The sequence below is a fragment of the Meriones unguiculatus genome, chromosome 4, assembly GCF_030254825.1.
Source record: "Meriones unguiculatus strain TT.TT164.6M chromosome 4, Bangor_MerUng_6.1, whole genome shotgun sequence".
NCBI classification, from domain to species: Eukaryota; Metazoa; Chordata; class Mammalia; order Rodentia; family Muridae; genus Meriones; species Meriones unguiculatus.
In genome coordinates, this window is record NC_083352.1 from 18,141,815 (window position 1) to 18,164,646 (window position 22,832).

The 22,832-nt window shown below is 39.1% G+C and overlaps 1 protein-coding gene across 1 annotated transcript in view; it reads right to left on the bottom strand.

Moving 5' to 3' along the window:
- Positions 1 to 22,832, bottom strand: part of Hook3 (hook microtubule tethering protein 3) — a 103,010-nt gene that overhangs the window by 43,790 nt on the left and 36,388 nt on the right. Inside the window, exons 5-11 of the mRNA XM_060381553.1 lie at positions 22,085 to 22,217; positions 16,349 to 16,416; positions 10,106 to 10,168; positions 7,753 to 7,836; positions 6,430 to 6,593; positions 3,362 to 3,502; positions 1,943 to 2,144 (exon numbers count right to left, since the gene is read on the bottom strand). Of these exons, the coding sequence (XP_060237536.1) occupies positions 1,943 to 2,144; positions 3,362 to 3,502; positions 6,430 to 6,593; positions 7,753 to 7,836; positions 10,106 to 10,168; positions 16,349 to 16,416; positions 22,085 to 22,217 (855 nt within the window). The remainder of the gene's footprint in view (positions 1 to 1,942; positions 2,145 to 3,361; positions 3,503 to 6,429; positions 6,594 to 7,752; positions 7,837 to 10,105; positions 10,169 to 16,348; positions 16,417 to 22,084; positions 22,218 to 22,832) is intronic.

Consider the following 22,832-nt stretch of genomic DNA (forward strand, 5'->3'; position numbering starts at 1 on the left):
TTAAATGGAAATACTATGGAAATGTGTGACCCTGGCCAGTTGATATACAGATTTGTGTTTTAATCTTCACTACTTGTTTTGTTTAGGAAATGCAAACACAGGCAATGGAAGTAGTTCTTCTTGTTAATGCTGGAAAACATGGCTTGAGGAAACAGATACACTGACTGGAGGAAAAAAAAACACAACTCAGGACCTTCATGATTCCCAAATGAACTAAATGAGCAAGATTGAAATTATGCAGGCAATGAAAATAAGCTATAATTAATAAGAATCAGCAGGCAATATTACCAGTAATTACAGTTTTATAATTTCATCAAGTATTCCAGATTGAAATTGTCAAATATAACATATATACTAGATTTAAAAAAAAAAGAAAAAAGAGTGCATGTCTGTGATCCCAGCACTCAATAGGCAGTGGCAGAAGGACTGCACATTCAACTACAGGCTGTGCTCCAGGGCAAGTCTAGTTAAGGTCCACAATAAGACCATGTTTTAGAAACACCAAAGGTGAGAGATCTAGTTCAGAAGGAGAATGCTTGCCTAGTACACCCAAGACACTAGGGTCTTTCCTTAACACAGGGGAGGCAGAAGAAGTACATACACATTTACAAATGTGAGACTATGACTATAGCACACACAGAGGACTTGTAGAAAGAAAATGCCATAAAAAGAATATTGATTATCTAATATATGGGGCCTGGAGAGATGGCTCAGTGGTCAAGAGTACTTGCTGCTTTTCCAGAGGACCTGAGCTCAATTCCCAGCACCTACACGGCAGCTCACAACTGTCTGTAATGCCAGTTTCAGGGGATCTGACATCCTCATATAGACACTCAAGTAGGCAAACACGAATGCACACAAAAATAATTATGTTTTAAAAGAATCTGATCATGAATAGGTACAGAGAACTAATGTTTTATGCAGTCTCTGTATTTCTAGAATTTTCTTTTAATTCTAAATCAGATATGCTTTATTAGTTCAAAAAGAGTTCAGTGATTTTTTTCCTTCAAATAATATTCGCCATTTCTTTCTACTTTCTCCTCTAAACATATTACTGCTCATTTCATATTGCATGTTTTAAGAAGTGTAATTTTTAGCTGTACTTATTTTGCATAATTTCATTCATAGTCAAGTTCATTATATCATGAAGTTCCTTAGGTTTGCTGTATAATTGAAACTTTTATAATAAAGTACTGAGAAGAGAATATATCCACCAAAGAATCTTGGCAGCCAGTCATGATGTATAGGATAAAGGCACTTGCTGAAGAGCCTGATGTTCTGACTTCAATATCCAGAACCCACATGGTGAAAAGACAGAGGAGATTCCTGCAGGTTGTCCTACTGCCTCCATATGCATGTTGAGACACACTTATGAGCCCTGCAACCAAATAAATAAAATGTAATAAAAAGGAAATAAATATAGATTCAGTTAAGAATCATTTGGTGGTTGGATAACAATGTCCTCCACAGACTTACATATTTGAATGCTTAGTCACCTAGGAGTGGAACTTTTGAAAGGATTAAAAGGATTAAGAGGTATGGAGTGCAAGAGAAAGTATGTCACTAGGGGGTGGGCTTTGACAGTTCAGAAGCTTAAGCCAGGCCCCTCATCACTCTTTCTTCCAGCTGTCTGCAGGTCAGGATGTAGAAATCTCAGCTACTTCTTCAGCACCATGTCTGCCTATGTTTCACCATGCTCCATGGACTAAGCCTTTGAAACAGCAAACAATCCCTCAATTAAATGTTTTCTTTTATAGAAGTTTCCTCTGTCATGGTTTGTCTTCATAGTGACTATGACAAATCACAAAACCAAAACTTGGTAGAGTAGTCACTTGATTTTGGCAGAAAGACCTAGAAGTGATGGATAGCTTTATAAAGCTATGTGTTGTGGTATAGCCCTTGCTAGGCAGCACCAAGAAGAATTCTGCTTGTGTTCTCTTACCTGTCTCTTGTATGTTTCAAGCTGACCTCGGGCCGCATTAGCCTTTCTTAATTCTTCCTCCAGACTGACAGTGTTCTGCATGTACATAGTATTCTTTTCTTCCAAGAGCTTAACCTGCCGCCTCAAATCCCCAAGGTCTTCCAGCTTCTTTTTATAAGACTCAACTTGACCTTCTAGTTTAGATACTTTATCAGAAGAGTGTCTAAAATGAATGGGAAATTGGTCAGAAACACACACTGTAAAGCTGTAAAGCTTTTCAGACAATGTTAAAATAGGAGACAATGCCAGGACTTATATATATTAAATCATAAAACCTAAAGTGAATCTAGGTTTTGTTAGATTAAGGAAAAAAATCCTAACTTAAATTATAGAAAAAATATGTCATTAAGAATGTCAAAAACATAAAGAAAAGCAAACAGGAGGGTGGGAAGCCAGCAAAATGACATTTAGCAGAGAAGTAAAACAAATGTAGATGTTTAAATGATTTGGCAACTACTATGTTATTATGAAACCTCAGTAAAGGTTTCAGTAGAGGAACGGAGGTAGGGAGTAGCAGATTTTAGGGGATTGAGTAGAGTATAAATTTTAACTTCTGTAATCTTTAAAAAAATATTGAAGATACCTGTGTGTGTGTGTGTGTGTGTGTGTGTGTGTTTAAGATTCAAGAGAAATGAATACTTGATGCAACATAGCCCCTGTGTAGGCAAGAATGCTTGAGAATGTCAGCAGTGAAGGTCTTAGTACTAGAAGAAAAAAGAAGAGAGATGGGTGTGAATGCAAAGAGGCACAGAGAACTAACAACGCATGGTAGCTTCCCTCTCAGTAGTAGGACCCAAGGCCATCTAGTGAGTCTAAGCAATGGAGTGTGGTGGGTAGCAGACAGGTGGTAAAAATTATAAAAATATTTAGCAGCTATAAGAGAAGTAGGAGATAGCCATGTACTGGTAAGTAATAGGCCAGGGGTAACAGAAAAGATCCCTAATTTGTAACAGGACTAAATTACAGAACATGGCATTGTGAAAGAAACAGAATGGTGACAGTAAGGTACCTACACAGAGAATATATGAAGGGAAGGAGAAAATGGCCAGCAAAGAAATGAAGCCAGTACTTAAGCCAAAGGCCAAAGGATTAGAGGGCTCAGAATTAAAGAGTAGCAGGAAGTAACAGCCAGTGCTGGACAAGTGTGAGTTTACAGCCACAGGTATTTAACATTGATTTGATACTCATTTGTCATATCAATTTAAGTGTTAACGAAGTTAGTTATTATATTCATTGAACTTTAATTTTAAGTACACATGTGCGCAGAGATGCCAGAGTTTTTAACATCTGAGACGGAGCTGTGTATATGTGTGTGTGTGTGCACCTGTGTTGTAGGGTGGACTGGCAGTCCTAATATGCCAGTGAAGGGAAACTGTTTACCTGAGAACATCTATTTCATCCTTTAGAGACTGAGCTTCATCTGCTAAAGTGGTTAGTTCATCATTCTGTTGCCGAAGCTCGGAGATTTCCTTTTCTAACTCCTCACAGCGTATTCGATAATCATCTTTGGCTGCTTCTAGTCTGTAACCAAATAGATAAAAATAGTTAAAAAGCTCTATTTAGTGTCTTATAATTCTCCTTAGAAGAATAAAAGAAAACAAAAAGAAAAAGCACATAAATACATTCTTCTTGAACATGTTTCTTACTTCTGGAGCCATAAACTCTACTCATATCTGTCATGAAAACAGGTTTAACCCCTCTGGCAATGAGCAGAAAGACACCTTGTTGGGGTGGTGGTGTTCTTCTATCAGTCAGGGGCAGAACAGATGGCAGTCCTTTTTGTTTTCAGAGAAGAAAATGATGTGGTTCTTTTATCAATGGGTTTCATTTTAACATTTTAAATTTTGTCCATGCAAGTTAACTACTTGACTCATGAATTTTCAATTGCTTTCTTTTGTCCCCTTGATCTCCTTTTTGTTTTCCTCCCCTTGCTCTCTTTTTTGTTTTCCAAATGGTCCCCTCAGATATTTTTTTTTTTTATACTAAAGACTTTTTTTCAGCAAGTGACTCTTGAGCTATATATAAAAAGTTGGTTGAGAATATTGTACGTATAAGAGAGTGTTTGTTCTAAACAATGGACATAACATCCTTTAAAGCCCCATGTATGGGCAGTCCTTTTTTATTCAAGCTTGATGCTCAAGTACACAACAGGGACATTTGCTCAACCATGTTCATAGCAGCTTTATTTGTAATAATCAGAATAGTCAGAAGCTGGAAACAACCCAGATGTCCCTCAATGGAGGAATGGATATAGAAATTGTGGTACATTTACACAATGGAATACTACTCAGCAATTAAAAACAAGGAAATCATGAAATTTGCAGGCAAATGGTGGAAACTAGGAAAGATCATTCCTGAGTGAGGTATCCCAGAAGGAGGAAGACACACACGGTATATACTCAATCCTAAGTGGATATTAGCCATATAATATAGGATAAACATACCAAAATCTATACACCTAAAGAAGCTAAGCAAGAAGGAGGATCCTTGGTAAGATGATCAGTTCCCACTCAGAAAGACAAACAGGACAGACATTGGAAGAAGGAGAAAACAGGAAATAGGATGGGAGCCTACCACAGGGGGCCTCTGAAAGACTCTATCCAGCAGTGTATTAAAGCAGATGCTGAGACTCATAACCAAATTTGGGCAGAGTGCAGGGAATCTTATGAAAGAAGGGGGAGTTAGTAAGACCTGGAGAGGACAGGAGCTCCACAAGGAGAGCAGCAGAACCAATAAATGTGGCACAGAGGTCTTTTCTGAGACTGATACTCCAACCAAGGACCATTCATGGATATAACCTAGAACCCTTGTTCAGATGTAGCCTATGGCAGCTCAGTATCCAAATGGGTTCCCTAGTAATGGGAACAGAGACTGTCTCTGACATGAACTCAGTGGCTGGTTCTTTGATCACCTCCCCCTGAGGGAGGATCAGCCTTGCCAGACCACAGAGGAGGACAATGCAACCAGTCTTGAGACCTGATAAGCTACGGTCAGATGGAAGGGGAGGAGGACCTCCCCTATCAGTGGACTTGGAGAGGGGCATGGGAGGAGATAAGGGAGGGAGAGTGATATTGGGAGGGAATGAGGGAGAGGGCTACAGCTAAGATACAAGGTGAATAAACTGCAATATAAAAAAATAAAAATTTAATAAAAAAAGAATATATATATATCAAGAAAAGCCATAGTAAGACCTATGTAAACTAATGTCAACATTTTGGGGACCTATTATCCAGTCTTATTTCTGTTCACATTATTTTCTCCAAATATGGGTTAATACTATTTCCATATCTAATTAAACATACTTGTTTACTTGGTATACAATCTTCCTTTGAAATACAAGGTCCTTCCTCTCTCCTGTCCAAAGTATTCGATGCAGTTGACTACTTAATTTCAATTTTTCTTATATAAGTATTTAATGAATAGCTGTAAATTTTATATAGTTCAATTGAATCTTACACTTCATAGTTTTTGCTTTTAGTAAACATTTTGAATTTTTTTTCTGTTTAATCGTACATTTTCTAACAGCATTTTTAATGTTTTAAAATTTAACATTTAAGTTTTTCACTTCTCCTGAAACCATGTTGGTATATTACAAAATGTTGAAACTGAAATCCAACTTTATCTACTACAGCAATTTGTTTTACTAAAAATGATTTTAGATTTGGGGGTCAATTTCATATTTTATTTTTTTAACTTAAAATTAAAAAATAATTTCATGTGTATGGATGCTTTGAGGGCATGAATGTCTGTGTACCACTTCTGTGCCTGGTTCCTGTGGAGGCCAGAAGAGGGCATCATATCCCCTGGGTCTCAAGTGACAGATGGTTGTGAGTTTAAATACAGGTCCTCTGTGAAAAATGAAAGCGCTCTGGAGTGCTAAGCCATCTCTGTAGCCCCTTAGCTTCTCATTTTCTGATTACATCAACTTACCTTCAGTACTTTACTAGCATTCTTCCTGTTTTCTCTCAATGTTTTTGCTTTCCACAAAGCTCCTGGGCAGGTACTAGTAGAACAGCTATGAGGATGTAGAATTGGTTCTCGATTTTTTTCCCTTCACTCACTGTTACTTTGCAGCTGAGTGCCTTCACAGTATATAGCTTTGATGGAATTTTCCTAGATGTGAAGATATTTCAGATGTGTGGGAAGACTTTGGGAAACTGTTTTTCTTATATAGCTACTGGAGTCTGTAGTTACCCACAAGCTCTAAACCTTTATTCTTAACGTGTGTGTGTGTGTGTGTGTGTGTGTGCGCGTGTGTGTGAGACAAAGGACAACTTTTGTTGGAGGTGGTTCCCTTCTTTCACCATGTGGGTTCTGAGGAGTGAACTGAGGTGGTCAGGCTTGGTGGCATGCATTAAGCTTACTGGCAGAGTCATCCTACCATCTACAGTTAGCTTTAAAAGACTGTTTAAAACTTAAAAACTAGGTTGTAAGGAGTTGCCTTTTACCTGAATGTTTCTTCTTGCAGCTGCTCTAACTGAGTCTGAAGTTGCAAATGTCTTCTTCCTGCTGGACTGTTGGGATCTTCTATAGAATCAGACTGATTGAGTCGTTCCATTAATATCTGATTTTCTGCCAACAAACTACTTTTCTCTTCTTGCAGAGCTGCAACCTATTGCAAGTAGAACAGTGGTTATTCAACTTAAACTCTTGTGAATTACCATTATGAATTAAAACATCTGTCTACTTTTGAGACAGGTTCTTACTATGTAGCCCTGGCTGACCTCACTATGACCAGGCTGGCCTCAGTCTGCTGTAGAATTGCCTGCCTCTCATTGCTCAGTACCACCCTGCATGGACAATCACTCTATTGAAAACATCTACATTATTCTGAATGTTATTTATGCAAAACAATATATAAGAGGAAATATTTTAAAAATTAATTTCTATTTATTTTGAGATAAGATCTTCTTCATTGTTCAGGAACTTTCAATTGCTGGGCTCAAGTGAAACTCTTGCATATGCCTTCTAAGATGCTGGGATCACAGGTCTAGGCCACTGTATCTGGCTTTATTCACATTAAATAAGAGACTTCACCAATGATGTACAGATGCTAAATGAGCACACAGAAAGACCATAATCAAGAGTCACCAAGTGAATGCAAATTCAAGCCTCAAAATTATCAAGTCTCATGACAAGAGATAGAATTTAAAAAGATTGAATTAACTGTTGAACACAAAGTCTCAGATACTTGTGACTGAAAATACAAATTCTCAGATAAGAATACAAAATCCTTCAATTATCCAAACCCACAGAAAAAGCCAGGTGGCCATGCATGCTTACAGCGCCAGTGTTGAGGGGCTGTGACAGGTAGATCCTGGAGCTTGCTGGCCAGCCAGCCTCGCCAAAACCATGTGTTTCTAGTTTGTTAAGAGACCCTGCCTCAAATGAATGAGGTGGGCAGTGACAGAGCAGCAGGACCCTCGGCATTCTCCTCTAACTTCTGCAGGTACACATAAAGTTCCCCAGTGGCCACAACACATACAAATTAAAGACTCCCACCCCACTAAAAGCGAGTTTACTGGCACAACACGAAGGCTCAAGCACTGATATCTCTTCTTTCTTTGTTAATATCCATTTATAATGAGTTTAATTAAATTATAAAAAAGACAGGTAGCATCTTTATCCATCATACTCTTCTAAATCAGAACCCTATTTACTTGTTTTTCTTTTGTTCTAATTAGGATACACGACAGTGAAACCATATCATGTGACAATCCCCAGTGCATTTGATGGTCTTTGTGGTGGTACACAACACAGGGGCCTTTTACCTGCATATCTAATTCATGGCATCTTTGAGCAATTTCTTCCTTTGCTGACAAAGCTTCATTTAATTCCTCTGTAGTTTTCTTCAACTAGTTAGAAACCAAAAAAAAAAAAAGAACAAAAACAAAAACATAAGAAATATTTCAATACAAAATGAAGACGTTATGTAGGTGTAACACAGAATTAAAACACTTTTATTTTATGTAGAGGGAATTAAGAACATTCTAGGTAAAGACTGAAGATAAGTCACTTTTTTCTTTTCTTTTCTTTTGTTGTTGAGATGGGTCTCACTCTAGCTGGCCTGACATTCCTACATATACCAGACTGGCCTCAAACACACAGAGAGATCTGCCTGGCTCTGTCTTATGAGTACAAGGATTAAAAAGCATGCCAATACACCCAGATTATTCTGATTCTTAACAAAAAACATTTCTATGTCAAATTTCCTTATTATAATAAATGCTAAGTTAGCAAATTACAAAATCATTGATTAAAATAAAAAAATTGTCTCTTTATTTCATATATATAAACCTATGTTTAATAAAGATACAAAAACAAAAATTCACCCACAACTGCAAAGAAACAATTCCACAAAGAGAAAGGCAAATTATAGCTTCAGTTAAAATTATATCATGTCCAAAGACTTTATATAACATTTAGAAACCCTGAGCCAAAAATAAGGAAAAGCAAAAGATACAAAGATTTCTTCTCATGCAGAATACTTTAAACTAAAAACTGACTTCAAAAGCATTTCATTCTTTTTTTTTTTAAGAAAGTAAATTTATTCAAATTTTGGTATTTTAGAAAGCATGATTCACATTTGTTGTGCTTCACCACAGAGTTATTCTCAAAAATGCTGAGTGACGCATTCAGGCTTTTACCATTCTTGTCTTTAGTGTTTCATAAACTTCTTCACAGACAATCAGCATTCACTGCCACATAGAAACTCAGAATACGTTGCTTAATTTTATTATTTAATTACACTCTGCAAAATTTGTAAAACGACATTTTCTATCCTACATCTAGCCTTAGCTAATGATATGTAGATAATAAATCCACAATTAGAGAATAGAAGCACATACATATATATGTCTGTAAATTATCCATGTATTATATATATATATATATATGATAGTAAAATCAATATCTACACACACATATATATGTCTGTATTTAACTTGGTGTCCATGCGTCATTTTATTTAATATTTACTCTTTTCTCCATAACTATAAAATAAAATTTGCCTTTGATGGTTTTCTTCTTTTTTTTTTTAATTTTTCATCAATTACACTTTATTCATTCTGCATCCCCTCATAAGCCCTCCCTCCTCCCCACCCAATCCCACCTTCCCTCCTCCCTCTGCTTGCATGCCACTCCCCAAGTCTACTGATAGGGGAGGTTCTCCTCTCCTTTCTGATCTTAGTCTATCAGTTCACATCAAAAGTGGCTGCATTGTCCTCTACTATGGCCTGAGCTGGAGAGGACAGGGTCTCCACAAGGAGAGCAACAGAACAAGAAAATTTGAACACAGGGAACTTCCCAGAGACTCATACTCCAACCAAGGACTATTCATGGAGATAACCCAGAACCCCTGCACAGATGTAGCCCAGGGCAGTTCAGAGTCCAATTGGGTTACATAGGAATGTGAAGAGGGACTGCCTCTGACATAATCTGATTGGCCTGCTCTTTGATCACCTCCCCCTGGGGGGGAGCAGCCTTACCAAGCATTTCATTCTTAAAAATATACTGCAAAGTTCTTTTTCAAACGCATTTGTTAGCAGTCACATGTGGTGGCACACTCCTTTAATCCCCACACTCAGGAGTCAGAGGCAGGGCAGTCAGTTTAAGGGTGGCCTGGGCTATGAATCAAGCTATGGAACAAGGAGAAAAATCAGGACTAGAAAACAGGGATTACTATAAGTTAAAGGAACTTGTTTTAAAGTGGGTTATGCAAGACTACCATTTTTCTTCTGCACCACATTAATTCATTTCTCTGTGTGTGCGCACACAGGCTCACCAGGGTTGCAAGCAGAAGTCAAAGAATAATCGGAGGTATTGTGTTCTGTCCTCTTGCCAAGTGGGTCTGGGGATTAAACTCAGTTCCTCAACTTGCCAGCCAGTGCCCTTGCTACTCAGCAGGTGCTGAGATGGCTGCTGGCCATCTTACTGGCCCATGCAGTACTACTTTTAATACAAGTCTAAGCTTAATTATAGTTAACAAAGAAGCTTAAGTTCTTAAATTTATGCAAAATATAAAATTTTATTAATGTAGTCCATAAGCAACTTCAACTGCATTTTCTCACTGAAATCTGAAATTTATCTGTTTCAATAATTGCGTTAATAAAGATAATTACATACCTGGCGATCAAGATCAACATAGGCATCATTTCCAGCAGAGACAGGAGACTCTTTACTCATTAGCTGAAATTAAGATTTAAATTTATTATAACCATGAAGCAAAAACACATTCTCGGCATTATAACAAAACGAGCATTCAGAAACAACTAAAACAACAACAACAACAAGAAATTAAAACACAAAAGCAACCGACTATTTTCTGTAATTAATTCTTCTGTTTTTTTCATTCTAAGTAATGTCTACACTTAAAATTAAACATCTGAATTCTGATGTTCATTTTTTACTGAGAATCCCAGCTAGAAGACTCAAGGATAACTTATTCTCAAGGATAACTATGTTAAGAGACTAAATGCAATGACTTTTCAATAATAAGACAACAGAGAGTACTTATTCATTCTAATTAATAAATGTGGAAAGGGGAAGTCGTTTTTTCAGTGGTGTTATGAAAATAGAAAAGGGATTTATTGGGAAGAAGTTCAGTGGAAGGAGAATAAGAAAGAGTAAGGGGGCAATGGGACCAAATTGTATTCAGGTATAAAACCATTAAAGACGAAAACTAAGAGGTATGAGGCTAGTATATGGCACAGTGCTTGCAGAGCATGTGCAAGGCCCAGGATGACACATGAATGCCAGCAGCAGCAGCAGCAGCAGTAGCACAACAAAACTGGAAAATGAAATTTCCTTTTATGGAAATGCCATATGAAACCAATTACCTTGTGTGTTAACTTTTTTGTTGTTGTCAAATAATTACTTTTATTATTATTTACAATTTTTCACTTTGTATCCCAGTTGTAGCTTCCTTCCTAAACTCTTCCCTGTTTCACCCTCCTTCCCTCTTCCTCCCCTATCCCTCTTCCCTAGTCTACTGATAGGGGAAGCTCTCCTCCCCTATAGGCTGAGCCTAACCTATCAGGTCCCATCAGAACTGCCTGGATCCTCTTCCTCTGTGGACTGGCTAGGTACCCTCACCAAGGAAAAATGATCAAGGATCAGATAACTGAGTTCATGTCAGAGACTATCTCCTCTCCTCTTAATAGGGAACCCACATGGAGACTGAACTGTCTATGTGCTATATCTGACAGGGGGTCTAGGTCCTCTCTATGCATGGTCTTTGGTTGATGCATCAGTCTCTGCAGTTCCCCCCCCCAGGCCCTGTTCCCCCCCTTTTTTGGCTTTGTTGGTCTCTTGTGTGGCTCCTGTCCCCTCCGGGTCCTTTTATATCCCCTTCTTCCGTAAGTCTCCCTGTGCTCTGGGAATAAACATGGACATTAGTGTTAACCCAAATTAATGACAATGCCTGCACCTTTCCCCAGTGCCTTAGACTCAAACAGTGTGAGAGAAGTTGGGAAGCAAAGGCACAGAACTGTAATCATGAACACAATCAGGAGCAGACTCAAATGCTCCAGTCCTTATGTTCTGTATGGAGAAGGGGAGAAGGACAATTAGAAATATGCAGATGTTACATCGAGAGAGCTTTTGATTTCAGCTATCACTCTAATCTTTTGAGATTATTAAAATTCACAAAAGACTTTTTGAATAAAAAAGTAGTACTCAAATAGAAGAAAAATTCCAAACATAATCAAAGTGATCCTATTACCAAGGATCACCAAAGTGATCCTTGAGATCACTTTAAAATTTTGAGATATGTGGGAATTAGCTATCTCTACTAGTCACAGCCCAGGTGGAGTTCAAGTAAAAAAAGTAAATACTGCAATATATGATTAAATATGTGCTGGAGTATTCAGAGAGAATATGTCTAATTCAAAGGTAGGGAGAAAGGGCTGTCTAATCTTCTTTTCCTGTTTTCATCCTTATCACAACACAGCAGCTAATGCTCTAGGAAAAGCTAAGAGTCCATTCTAAATGCACCCTTCTCTCACTGCAGGTAGCTGCTCCTGAGCGTCACTGAGCTCCCAGACAGGTGCTATCACATGTCACCCTGTAGTGCCAGCTCTCTTGCTTTGACTTTATAGTTTACAGCATACTTCCATTTCTTCTGCTAACATCTTCTTTTGGGACTTTCCCTCCTTACATTAGGACTCCACAGGTTTTCTTTGTGTGTATCTGTGCTCTTTACCCCCTTTTTGTTAAGACACAGTTTCAGACTGGCCTTGAATTCCCTAGATAGCTGAGGATTATTTTATTCACGTTCCCTTCTATTCCTCTGACTCCACTTCCTGATTTTGGACATGTATACACCAGCCACCCTCATTTACATGGTCGAGAAGAATGCAGGTTTTTGTGTCTGTCAGACAAGCACTCCACCAACTGAGTGATCCCCAGTCCTATCATTTCTCTACAGCAAACTTCTCTATTTAATCTAAATTTCATAATAACTTATTGCTTCCAAGTAACTTTCATCACTGTTCTTCCGACTTCATTATTTCTAATCAGCAAAAATCTCAATTCAAGATCAACCTAATAAAAGATCAATCCAATTACCTATTTTTGGCCCATATATTCTGACTAGTTTAGTGCTGACGGGGAAAAAAAAACTCACATCCCCCCCTCCAAACCCCACAATAAAACCAAAACCAACAAAACTGGTATTACTACAACTATTTCTAATTTCTACCAAACTTCAAAGTTGCTTGAAAGTAAAGAAATGCTTTCCAGCCAGCAACCTCTCTATCCTCTTTAGATTCTTTCAACTTTCCCCCTACTATTTATTTTTTGACGTATGAGTATCTGTGTACATGTTATGTGCGTGCACCACATGCATTTCTGGTGCTTACAGAGGCCAGAGGAAGGCTGTTGGATCCCCATGGGCCTAGAGTTACAGGGTTAAGCCACCATGTGAGTGCTGGGAATCAAACCCAGGTCCTGTGGAAGAGCAGCAAGTAATCTTAACCACTGAGCTCTCCAGCCCCTCAGTCCTTTTCTTTTCCCCAACCCTAATCATTTACCTGCACTCCATAAAATCCCACTCTCAGGTAAGAACTTTTCTACATTGCAATCTATAAGGAGCACCTCTTCCCCTTCTTTCCCGTTATGCACACTGGAAATCCCCCCATCCAAAGCCACTCTCACTACCTGGTCTCTTCATTTAGTCTCCTCCAAGCTTCTCAAACACCCTGTTCAATTGATTAGCAGTCTTCTTGCTTATAAAACCCAACCTTGATCTCCTTTTCTTTTGTCTTCTTCCAACTAACATCTAAGTAGTTAAAAAGAATCCTTGAATAAAAATTTATTTTTATAATACTTTTAATAATTATTTGGGAATTTCACATTCACTTTCCAGTCCTTCCATGTCCCCCCCAACCCCTGTAACCTCCCATCCCTGCCCCCCCCAAAAAAAAAGAGAAGAGGAGGAGAAGAAGAAAAAAGTAGGGGGAGGAGGAGAAAAGAGGAGGAAGAAGAATGAAGAGGAAGGAGGAAGTGGAAAAAGGAGGAGGAAGGAGAAGAAAAGGAGGAAGAGAAAAAGGAGGAACAAGAAATCCAATTCGTGTTGCCCATACTCACTGACTGGAGCATGGTCAAACTCCTGATGGTCAGCTCTTTAAGGAAAAGTGAGTCCTTCCTCACCTGCACCCCACCAGAAGCCCTCAACTGTAGAGGGCTACACTTCTGCATCTTTATCACAATTTTTAGAGTTCTCTTTGATGGCATTCTGTCTAGGCTGTTACTTTTTTGGGGGTGGTGTGTGGGTTGGGTAGGGACTGTCACAGCAGCCATCTATGTCCTTCTTTCTCAATTTTGAGTCTACAGTCATCAATACTCTGGCAAAAGTTGCTTTTTTGCCATTTACAGTCAGCGGGAGTGCAGATCATGGACTTCCACATGGCTTCTGGCCACAGCATGGGCCACAGATATTCACATTGTTTTCATTGTCAACATGTGCCACAGACCTCAGCATGGTCTCTGATGGCAGTACAGACCACAAACGTCTACATGGCCCTCTGCTGCAGCACAGACCACATACACCCTCACAGCCCTCAGTGGCAGCAGAAGCCAAGACATCAATATGACCTCAGGTGGCAGTGCAGGCCACTCACATGAACAGGGCTTCAGGTGGCAGCACAGCCCACGGTCATCACATGGCTTTGGCGGCAGCAAAGACATCTGCATGGCTTTCAGGTGACACGGGCCATAACATAAACACAGCCCCCGCTGCAGGGGGACCATAGATCTAGACATGACCTCAGGTGGCTGCACATGCCACTCACATCAACATGGCTTCAGGTGGCAGCACAGACCACAGATATCCTCCTCATAGCCTTCAGTGGTAACATGGGCCATGGACAGCAACATGGCTCCTGGAGAGCGATAGTTCCACCTCTCTCCACTGCACTCAGCCATTCTATTCCTCTATCTTCCCCACCTTTCTATCGCTTATTCATTCAATGTTCAACAGAGTGGCATTGGACACTGTACTGTCACATAGCATATCTTTTTGCTCAAACAGCTTTACGTAGTAACATTCACTGCAGTGAGCTGTTGGTCTGGTTCACAGTTTCTGAAGCACCATAAATACTGGACCATTGCTATGACTTATCTTACCCTGCTGTTGCCCAGAGTCAGGGTGATGTTGCAGCTAAGCAATGTGTCTGGGGACAGGTTCTATGTGAGCGAGCTCCTGGCAGCAGCAGTGGGTCCATGCTGGGAGCTGGCCTGGGAACCTAGGGCTGGCCCTATTCAGTATCTACCCGTTTCTGTGGGATCACAGGTGCTGGCAGCCCCACGCTCAGTGGGCATAACATTTGTGCTTGCAGCATGCTGAGCTGCAGGAGTGAAAGGTACAGCTTCTTAATGGCACTGTTCTGCCATCTCTCTTTCCAATTTCATGAGTACACTTTAAAAGCATCTTCCCATAAGACTTGCCCTTTTTCCTTAGCTGTTCCAGAGCTACTGAGAGCTTTGTAGACTCTTTTTCTGCTGCATCATCCTTCAGAGCTTCCTAGGGTCCCTCAGATTCCTCAGAGCTCCACCAGAGGGTGCCATCATCTTTTTCCTCCTGAATAGGTTATTTCTTGGGGCTGGAATACAGCCCCAAGGGATATGGTAGAGCATATTCAAGAACCTGGGTTTGAGTTCTGGTATCACCTGACACTGCCCCATGAGCCCCCAAATCACTAAATTTCAAGTGATGATTCTCTAAAAGATATAACAGAAGTGGCTGACAAAGGCATAAAAAGATGCTTACCATCACTACTCACTACGGAAATATAAAACCAACCAACCAGCCAACCAACCAACACAGTAAGATACTATGTTACACTTACCAGGAAAGCTATTCCAGAATTTCATTTCTGGATACTTATATTCTTTCAAATTAGAATGGGATCATATACCCAACCCCCAGTTTCATAAGTCAAAAATGTCGTAAACATACTTAACCTACTGAACACACAGATTAGCAACACGGCACACTATAGAATACTGTTAACCTTTACGATCATGTAGCTCAGCAGTTCTCAACCCGCAGGTCACAACCTCTTTGGTGGTCACATACCAGATATATTTACACTATGATTCATAACAGAAAAATTATAGTTATGAAGTGGCAATGAAAATAATTTTATGGTTGGGCTTCACCACAACATGATGATGCATTAAAGGGTCACAGCATTTGAAAGGCTGAAAACCACTGCTGTAGCTACACGAAAACTGCAGTAGACTGCTGCTGCAAAATATCATGCAGGTCTTTCATTCTCCCCAGAATTCTTTCGGCTTCTGCAGTCTCACTTAGGCTGGCCTTGAACTCCTGATCTATTTATCACTACCTCCTGAATGCCGTGATTATAGATATGCACCACCATGACCATCAGGTCTTACTTTCCTTTTGCCTGTTGGACTCTACCAGCATCTTCACACCTGTTCCTCACCTCATTCTTCCTTATACAGTCTCATTTCTCTCAGTGGCCTTACTCAACGTCCCCAGGAAAGATGCTGTTTCAGATGGTCCTGTGTTTCCCTTTTTGTGAGTTTTAAACTATACAAATTCTTGTCTAACTATTTTCTCTCTGAGACTCTGAGAGGGAGAAATACACTTTATCAGAGAGAATTCTCGTATCTTTTCACATCTTTTATCTGTAGTTGCTGGTCTTCATTGGGCTTGAACTAAGTGTTTGCTAAATGAGTAAAATCAATATGCACAAAACAGACATAACATACTTAAAAATTTAATTAGGATATAGGGTATACAGAATAAAAAAATTACTTAAAACATTGCTATTTCTCTTGTTTGAACTCTTGTTTTCTCCTTTGTTACAAAGTGTACGTAAAAAGTTCTAATAAACGTACCTCTTGAATGGCTGTCATGACGACATGCTGAACAGATTCCTCCATCATCATAATGGCTTGAATGTACTCTGAAAATAAGAATAACCTGGGATGTCACTGTTCAAGTTAAATGATGTCAAGAGGTTGAAGGCTAATACTTTATATAGTTTTCTATGTTTTGATTCTTCCTCAGAGTCCCCTATTCATGGACACTCTGCCCCAATTCTGAAAACCAAATTTTAACTTTGTTCCAAAGATACTTTGTTCTTGTTCTTTCACATTTATTCATTTGGTTGAGACTGGGTCTTGCTAGTTATCTTTCAACTCACTTTGATTCCTAGGTTGGCCTGGAACTTGTGATCTTCCTATCTTAATGTTTCAGAGTATTTGGATTACTGGATTATAATAGCACACTTGGCTCCTTTATTATTTCCTATAAAGTTGAGAATAAATTAGTGATATAGTGAGACCCAAAGTCAGGGCAAAAAAGAACCACATCACTTTTCTACTCTCTAAAAGTTATCCTTTATATTATTCTTTGTTACCTGGCAAAAATACTCTGGTTTTATTTTTATGTGATCAAACCACTAAGTTATATAAATTCTTACCATTATTTTATTTACTATAAAACAACAACAACTAAAGTGAATTTAAAATAGACATGGAACCTGTAACTGAACTACTATATGATCCTGGGCTTTAAAATACTGTCCTACATTTCTATATGTAAAGCAGAAACTACACCAGTCTCACGCTCACCAAGTCCCAAACCAGGAGGGTCTCAACGTTTGAGAGTATTGTCACTCTAGAAGCAGTATCTCCTTTGCCCAGGCCCTGCAGAGAGTTTTCACTATTTCCAGAGCCAATACTGAACGGCAGAAGTGGCCCATTAAAAGAACTTAACATGGCAGACTCCCTTAGGCATACTTGTTACAAACACTGGCACTGGATGCAGCTACCGGGATGCATAATGGACCTGCTACCCCGCAGCTAGCGTAGGTCTTGCCTAAGCGTTCTAACAGAACCACTGTGGCCTCTGACATCAAGCACAAGGACCAGCACACCTAGGATGACCGGCACGACCTCCAAACTAACGCCTATGAATGAACATGGAGGAGAAGCAGTGGCGTTGGTATGGGAAGGGAGACTTCATGGCAACTACTGGAAGTGAAGGAAGTAACAGTAAAAAGAGGTCGGGGCGTTAGTAGGTATGAGAGGGGAAGCGTTAGTTAAGAAGCGGTGTTGCCACGTCAAGGCCCTTCCCCGCGAACACCGTAAAGTACTAATGACAAAATGGCGATGACAACTTAATTAATGTGCACTACTTTCAAACTTTCAGGTTCAAAATACAATTCTGCATGATTATTTGACACACATCCATGAGGCAATGCTGGAGAATGAGGCATAACATCTAAGGGAGTTGATTCTCAATTTTATCTGTTCAAAATCTTTAGTACAAAGAATACAAAGCTTAGAGGATAAAGAAGTGAGTTTTTTCCCCCATTACAATTTAGAAGTTTGGCAAACCCTATAGTATTTGTAAGTCCCAACCTTCTAATCTATGAAAATTATTTTATTTTAAAAATTTATTTTTATTTCATGTGTGTTTGTCATTTGCCTACACGTGTGTCTGTGTGAGGGTGTTAGATTCTCTAGAACTAGAGTTACAGACAGTTGTGAGCTGCCATGTGGGTGCTGGAAGTGAACTTGGGTCCCCTGAAAGAACAGCCAGTGCTCTTAACCGCTAAGCCATCTCTCCAGTCCTAAAAGAAAAGTATTTTTTGTTTTGTTACTGCTTAGTAGAATAGTAGGCTGAAGGCAGACACTGGGCTGGCAAGATGGCTCAGTGAATAAAGGTGCTTGCTAACCCAGCCTGATGACTAGACTCTGATCCTGGATGCAGAGAGAGGAAAAAAGAACTGACTGTGTTCACCAGTTGTCCACTGACCTCCACACGTACCTTGTGGCACATGTGGTGCCTGCGCCCCCTATAGATATATCTTAAAGAAAACCTATGGCCTCTCCCCTACCCCTAAAACACAAGGTCGCTGTTATTATCAGTGTGTGTTCTATTATTAGTCTTTGCCTTTAAAAATGTACCCCGACTTTATTTGCCGCGGTTAGATATCAGCAAAGACAAAAACACAGTCAGGCTCTCACCAATTGCTTTTATAACTTCTTCCAACTGGAAACAATGGCTAAACACAAAGCAGACGTAGACACAGTTTCATTTAGTCTTCAGAACTTAATTTGAGTTAAGATTTTGGAGATTTTGGAGGACAAAGGACAAAGGATATATCTTATCCACAAGCAGGTAGTACATTACTGAAGCACTTCAGAGAGCCTCCTATTCTATCTATCTGCATTATACATTCAGATTGACAGTTAATGATTAGCAATTCAGAAACCTTTTTTACATGATTCTTAGCTCTTTACTGTATTCCTGAATCCAGAAAATGCCCCAAATCTAGGTAAATGAGAGGTTAAAAAGTCTACTCAACTGGAAGCTTCCCCTTTTTTACTAGCTAGCTTTTATAACGCTGGAATTTACTATACAGGACACTAGAGGATATGTCACCGACTATTTTACTCAGCTGGGAACTCTGCTAGTAATATCACCTTGCCAGACAAGATGTGACCTCTGGTATAATAGTGGCTTGAAGTGTTATGGGAGTAATCAACTACTTTCTACCTGGATTTTAGACCTGCTCCATGGGAAGAAATCATACTTGGTACTATAAATCTGATCAAAAGCCAGTGGCTAGGGAGGTCACAGTCCCTGGAATGGAGGGAACTTACTACTGTTGTTTTGCTATATGGAAATTATGTGATACGGTCTTCTAAATAGTTATGCTGATACATATAGATTAGTACTGTTCTCATTCTTGGTCAGAAGTTTCTGTTTTCAGTGGGCAATGATTAATACAGAGACTCATAACTGAGTGAAGACGTGCCTGAGTGCTCAGCCCTAAGCTGAGACATCTGCATCACCCCTGCAAGGCTCCAGGCACACTACAGAAGAGGGGCAAGAAGGAAGGCAAGCACTAGAGGGAGCGAAGGAGGGCTGTGAATTGCTGCCGCACGGATATGACACAGCTAGCACGCCCAGGACCCCTATCAGTAGTGGCTTTAGGGTAACCAATATGCCATCATCAAAAAACATTTTTTTTTCCAAAAAGAAATAAAGACAGTTTAAGAAAAGTAAAGCAATCCAAAGAGTGTGAGATGGTTAGTGAGCTGAAGGAAAAGCTTCCAAAGTCTATACTCTCTATTATTAAACTTACTCACTATTAGAATATGAAAAAAGTACAAGACCCAAGTAAATACAAATTTGTTTTTCATTACGAGATGTGGAGAAAAGAAAAAGAGTCTAAATGGGGCTGGGGACTTTTGAAATACAAAACAAAACAAAACAAAAACCTAAATAAACTCAGCTTCAATTTAAAATAATTATAAAATACTACTTATCATTTTGAACAGCCTCTCACTCCCTATTCTCCAGCAACACTCCTCTCAACTCTTTCTTTACCATACACAATTACAGTGTTGTGGGCTTTTCAAGGTTCTAAAATATAACTTGAATCTTTCTTACTCTGAGTTATTTTTAACTCACTATCCTCATAGCCTTTCTTAAATAACTTCCCTAACACCATGTCTAGACTCTTCTATTACGTTTCACCTTCAGAACACTTACTCTGTAATTACTTTTCTATGATTTAATGATTTTTCCCCCTTCACTAAAGTTCTATGAAGGCAAGCTTTGTGTCTGTTTTGTCTGGTACTGTTAGTCCTCTTTCATAATACATTAAGTTCAATAAATACTCGTGAAATAAATCAAATCTACTTTGGACCTGGGAAGATGGCCCAGTGAGTAGTAGGGCCGAGTCAGCATCAGGACCCAAGTTAGAATGTCTAGCACCCAAACAGAAGGCGGGGATAGGTCTATAACGCTGCAACCCCAGAACTGGGAACAGAGGCCTAACAGGGAACTCCAAGTTTATAGGGCACCTTGTCCTAAAGAAAGCGGAGGATGACAGAAGATGACCTCCAGTGTCCTTCTCTGGCCTTGCATGCACATGCATGAGACGCACCATGTGCATGCATCACACACATGTAAAGAGAAGCACTCCAAAGCAAAAATAATCTCTCTACTTTATGGTAAAGCTGAATGTATTTTAAAGAAGTGATCCCCAAATAAGTAAGCCATATTAAAAAAAAAACTAAAAAAATGACACCATAACTTATGTATCAAAACTGGTTGTCAAGTAAATGCAACAATGCTACAAATCTGTGACCTTCGGGTTGCTATACACATAAAAACACTGTACTTTTTCTACTATCTGCAAGCTGAATTTAACTTACTAATTTATCTAAGTCTAATTTGTAGTTTTACTAATTTTCAGTCATATATTCATAGAATAAATATGACTCATCCCATAAATGTCACCTAATAAGTGCCATTTTAAAATGGAAAAATCAGTTTTCTCCAATTGGTCGCCTGGGTATATTAAAACATACTGAAGGACAGACCCCATGCCTAGCACTAGATGGCCAACACAGAATGAACTCAATGATTCTGCTTTTTTTTTTTTTAATTTTTTTTATTCATATTGCTTTGTCTGGACAATTTTTTTCCTTACTTGTTTTTTGCCTGTATATTATGGCTGCTCATCTTGTGTTTTTATGGATTTCAGTTGCATTTGTGAGTGTGTATGTTTCTTGTAGGGTTTTTGTTTTTATTTTTACTCTTTTATTGATTCTAAAAATAGAAAGGAGAAGTTGGGTGAGTGGGAAGAAGGGAAGGATATGAGAGGAATTGGAGGAGAAACCATGATCAGAATATGTTGTATAAAAATATTTTTCAATAAAATAAATGGTGGATATGGTAAGTATGGTGGCATATGCCTATAATCCCAGCACCAGGACACAAAGGCAAGCAGATTTCTATTGGTTTGAGGCCATTATGGCCTATATAGCAAGTTCAGGCCAGCCAGGGCTACATAGTGAGAGCCTATCTCAAAAAAAAATTTTTTTTTTGTGGCTTTAAGAACAAATAATAAATGAAATGAAAGTATTGTTTCAAACACTAGCTATATATACATATAGTTTAAAAAGTCATATTTCCATGAAATTCAAATTGTTTGAAATACTACTATGTGTAAGATATTGTGCCATTTTACATGTTATGTTATTTAGACCCCTAATTGTCTTGTAAGGTAGTTAGTAAATGTTCATTTACTAAGAAACTGAAATACAAAGATTAAGTTTATCCAGTATCTCTTCACAGTTTGCAAAAGTGCAGCTGGATTTGAACACAGCTTGAATGGGCACTGCAGCCTGTGCACTTATGCAGAAGCACAGAAATATTTCCTAAGCTATCCTTGTACAAACTACATTAATATTTTAATAACAGCCATAAATGTCACCATATCCAATGTAGTTAAAGAGCATTAACAACAATACATTCAGGCTGGGACGTAGCACAATAGTGCAGCGCATGCTTAGCATGAGCACAGCCCCAGGTTCCACAGCCAGCGTCAAAATGAACATAACAACAACATAAAACTACTCAATTAGATAGTCTTACGGAGAGGGGAGGAATATGACCACAATAAAATTAGACTCCCTTTTAAAACTTGCTTAAGCAATGAAGGCAATCACCAGCAGAACTGTAGAAGACAGGCAGCATGGAAAGGTGTTGTTTACCCTGGTGCTTTACATATGAAGTATGTAATACATATCACTTTCATTAGTTACCTTGCTTCTGTTCACAGTTCACAGCGCAGCCTAGAATGAGCTGGAGCATCCTTCCAAGCTCTGCTGCATCAGAATGCTCCCCGATCAGGTTCACATCAGGAAGGGTAAAATCATTAATCTGCTGTCCTAGAATCTGAATGGAGACAAAGATATTATAATCGCATTCACACTCATAGAGATAAATAAAATACTCAATAAAGGTCAATTTGCTATCACCAGAAACTCACTGTCAAGGTGAGAGCTTGCTGCCATCCTCGCTCCCAGTTTCTACTCTCACACCTAAGTTATACCTATCACGTATCATGGCAGCTCAGTCTCCCATCTGGCATGTCGTACGTACAGTGAACGAAAATCCATACACTACTGATCCTTCTGATGTTCTAAGGAAGCTTGGATGTTTCTCTCTGATGCATTATAACCAGAATGGTCTAAACTAAAGGACATCCAAAGCAGTTGGGATTAAAGGGGACTTCACACTACAAACCTAGGACGTTCCCTTTCTACCTTCACCTTGTCTCTAAAAATGTTGGTAGTGAGATATTCTTAACAGGAAAGTGAGTGGGAAATCCTTTCAATGGAGATTTTTGGTTTCAAATGAAATTGCAAACAAGTGGAATCTCTGTTAGATAACCTGCCAGTGAAAGCAAAGACCTTTAGAGGCTAGGGATGCAGACCAGCCGGTGGAGCATCTACCTACCTCCATCCTCAGCATGTGTGCTGCTGCATGTATATAATTCAGCACTTAAGA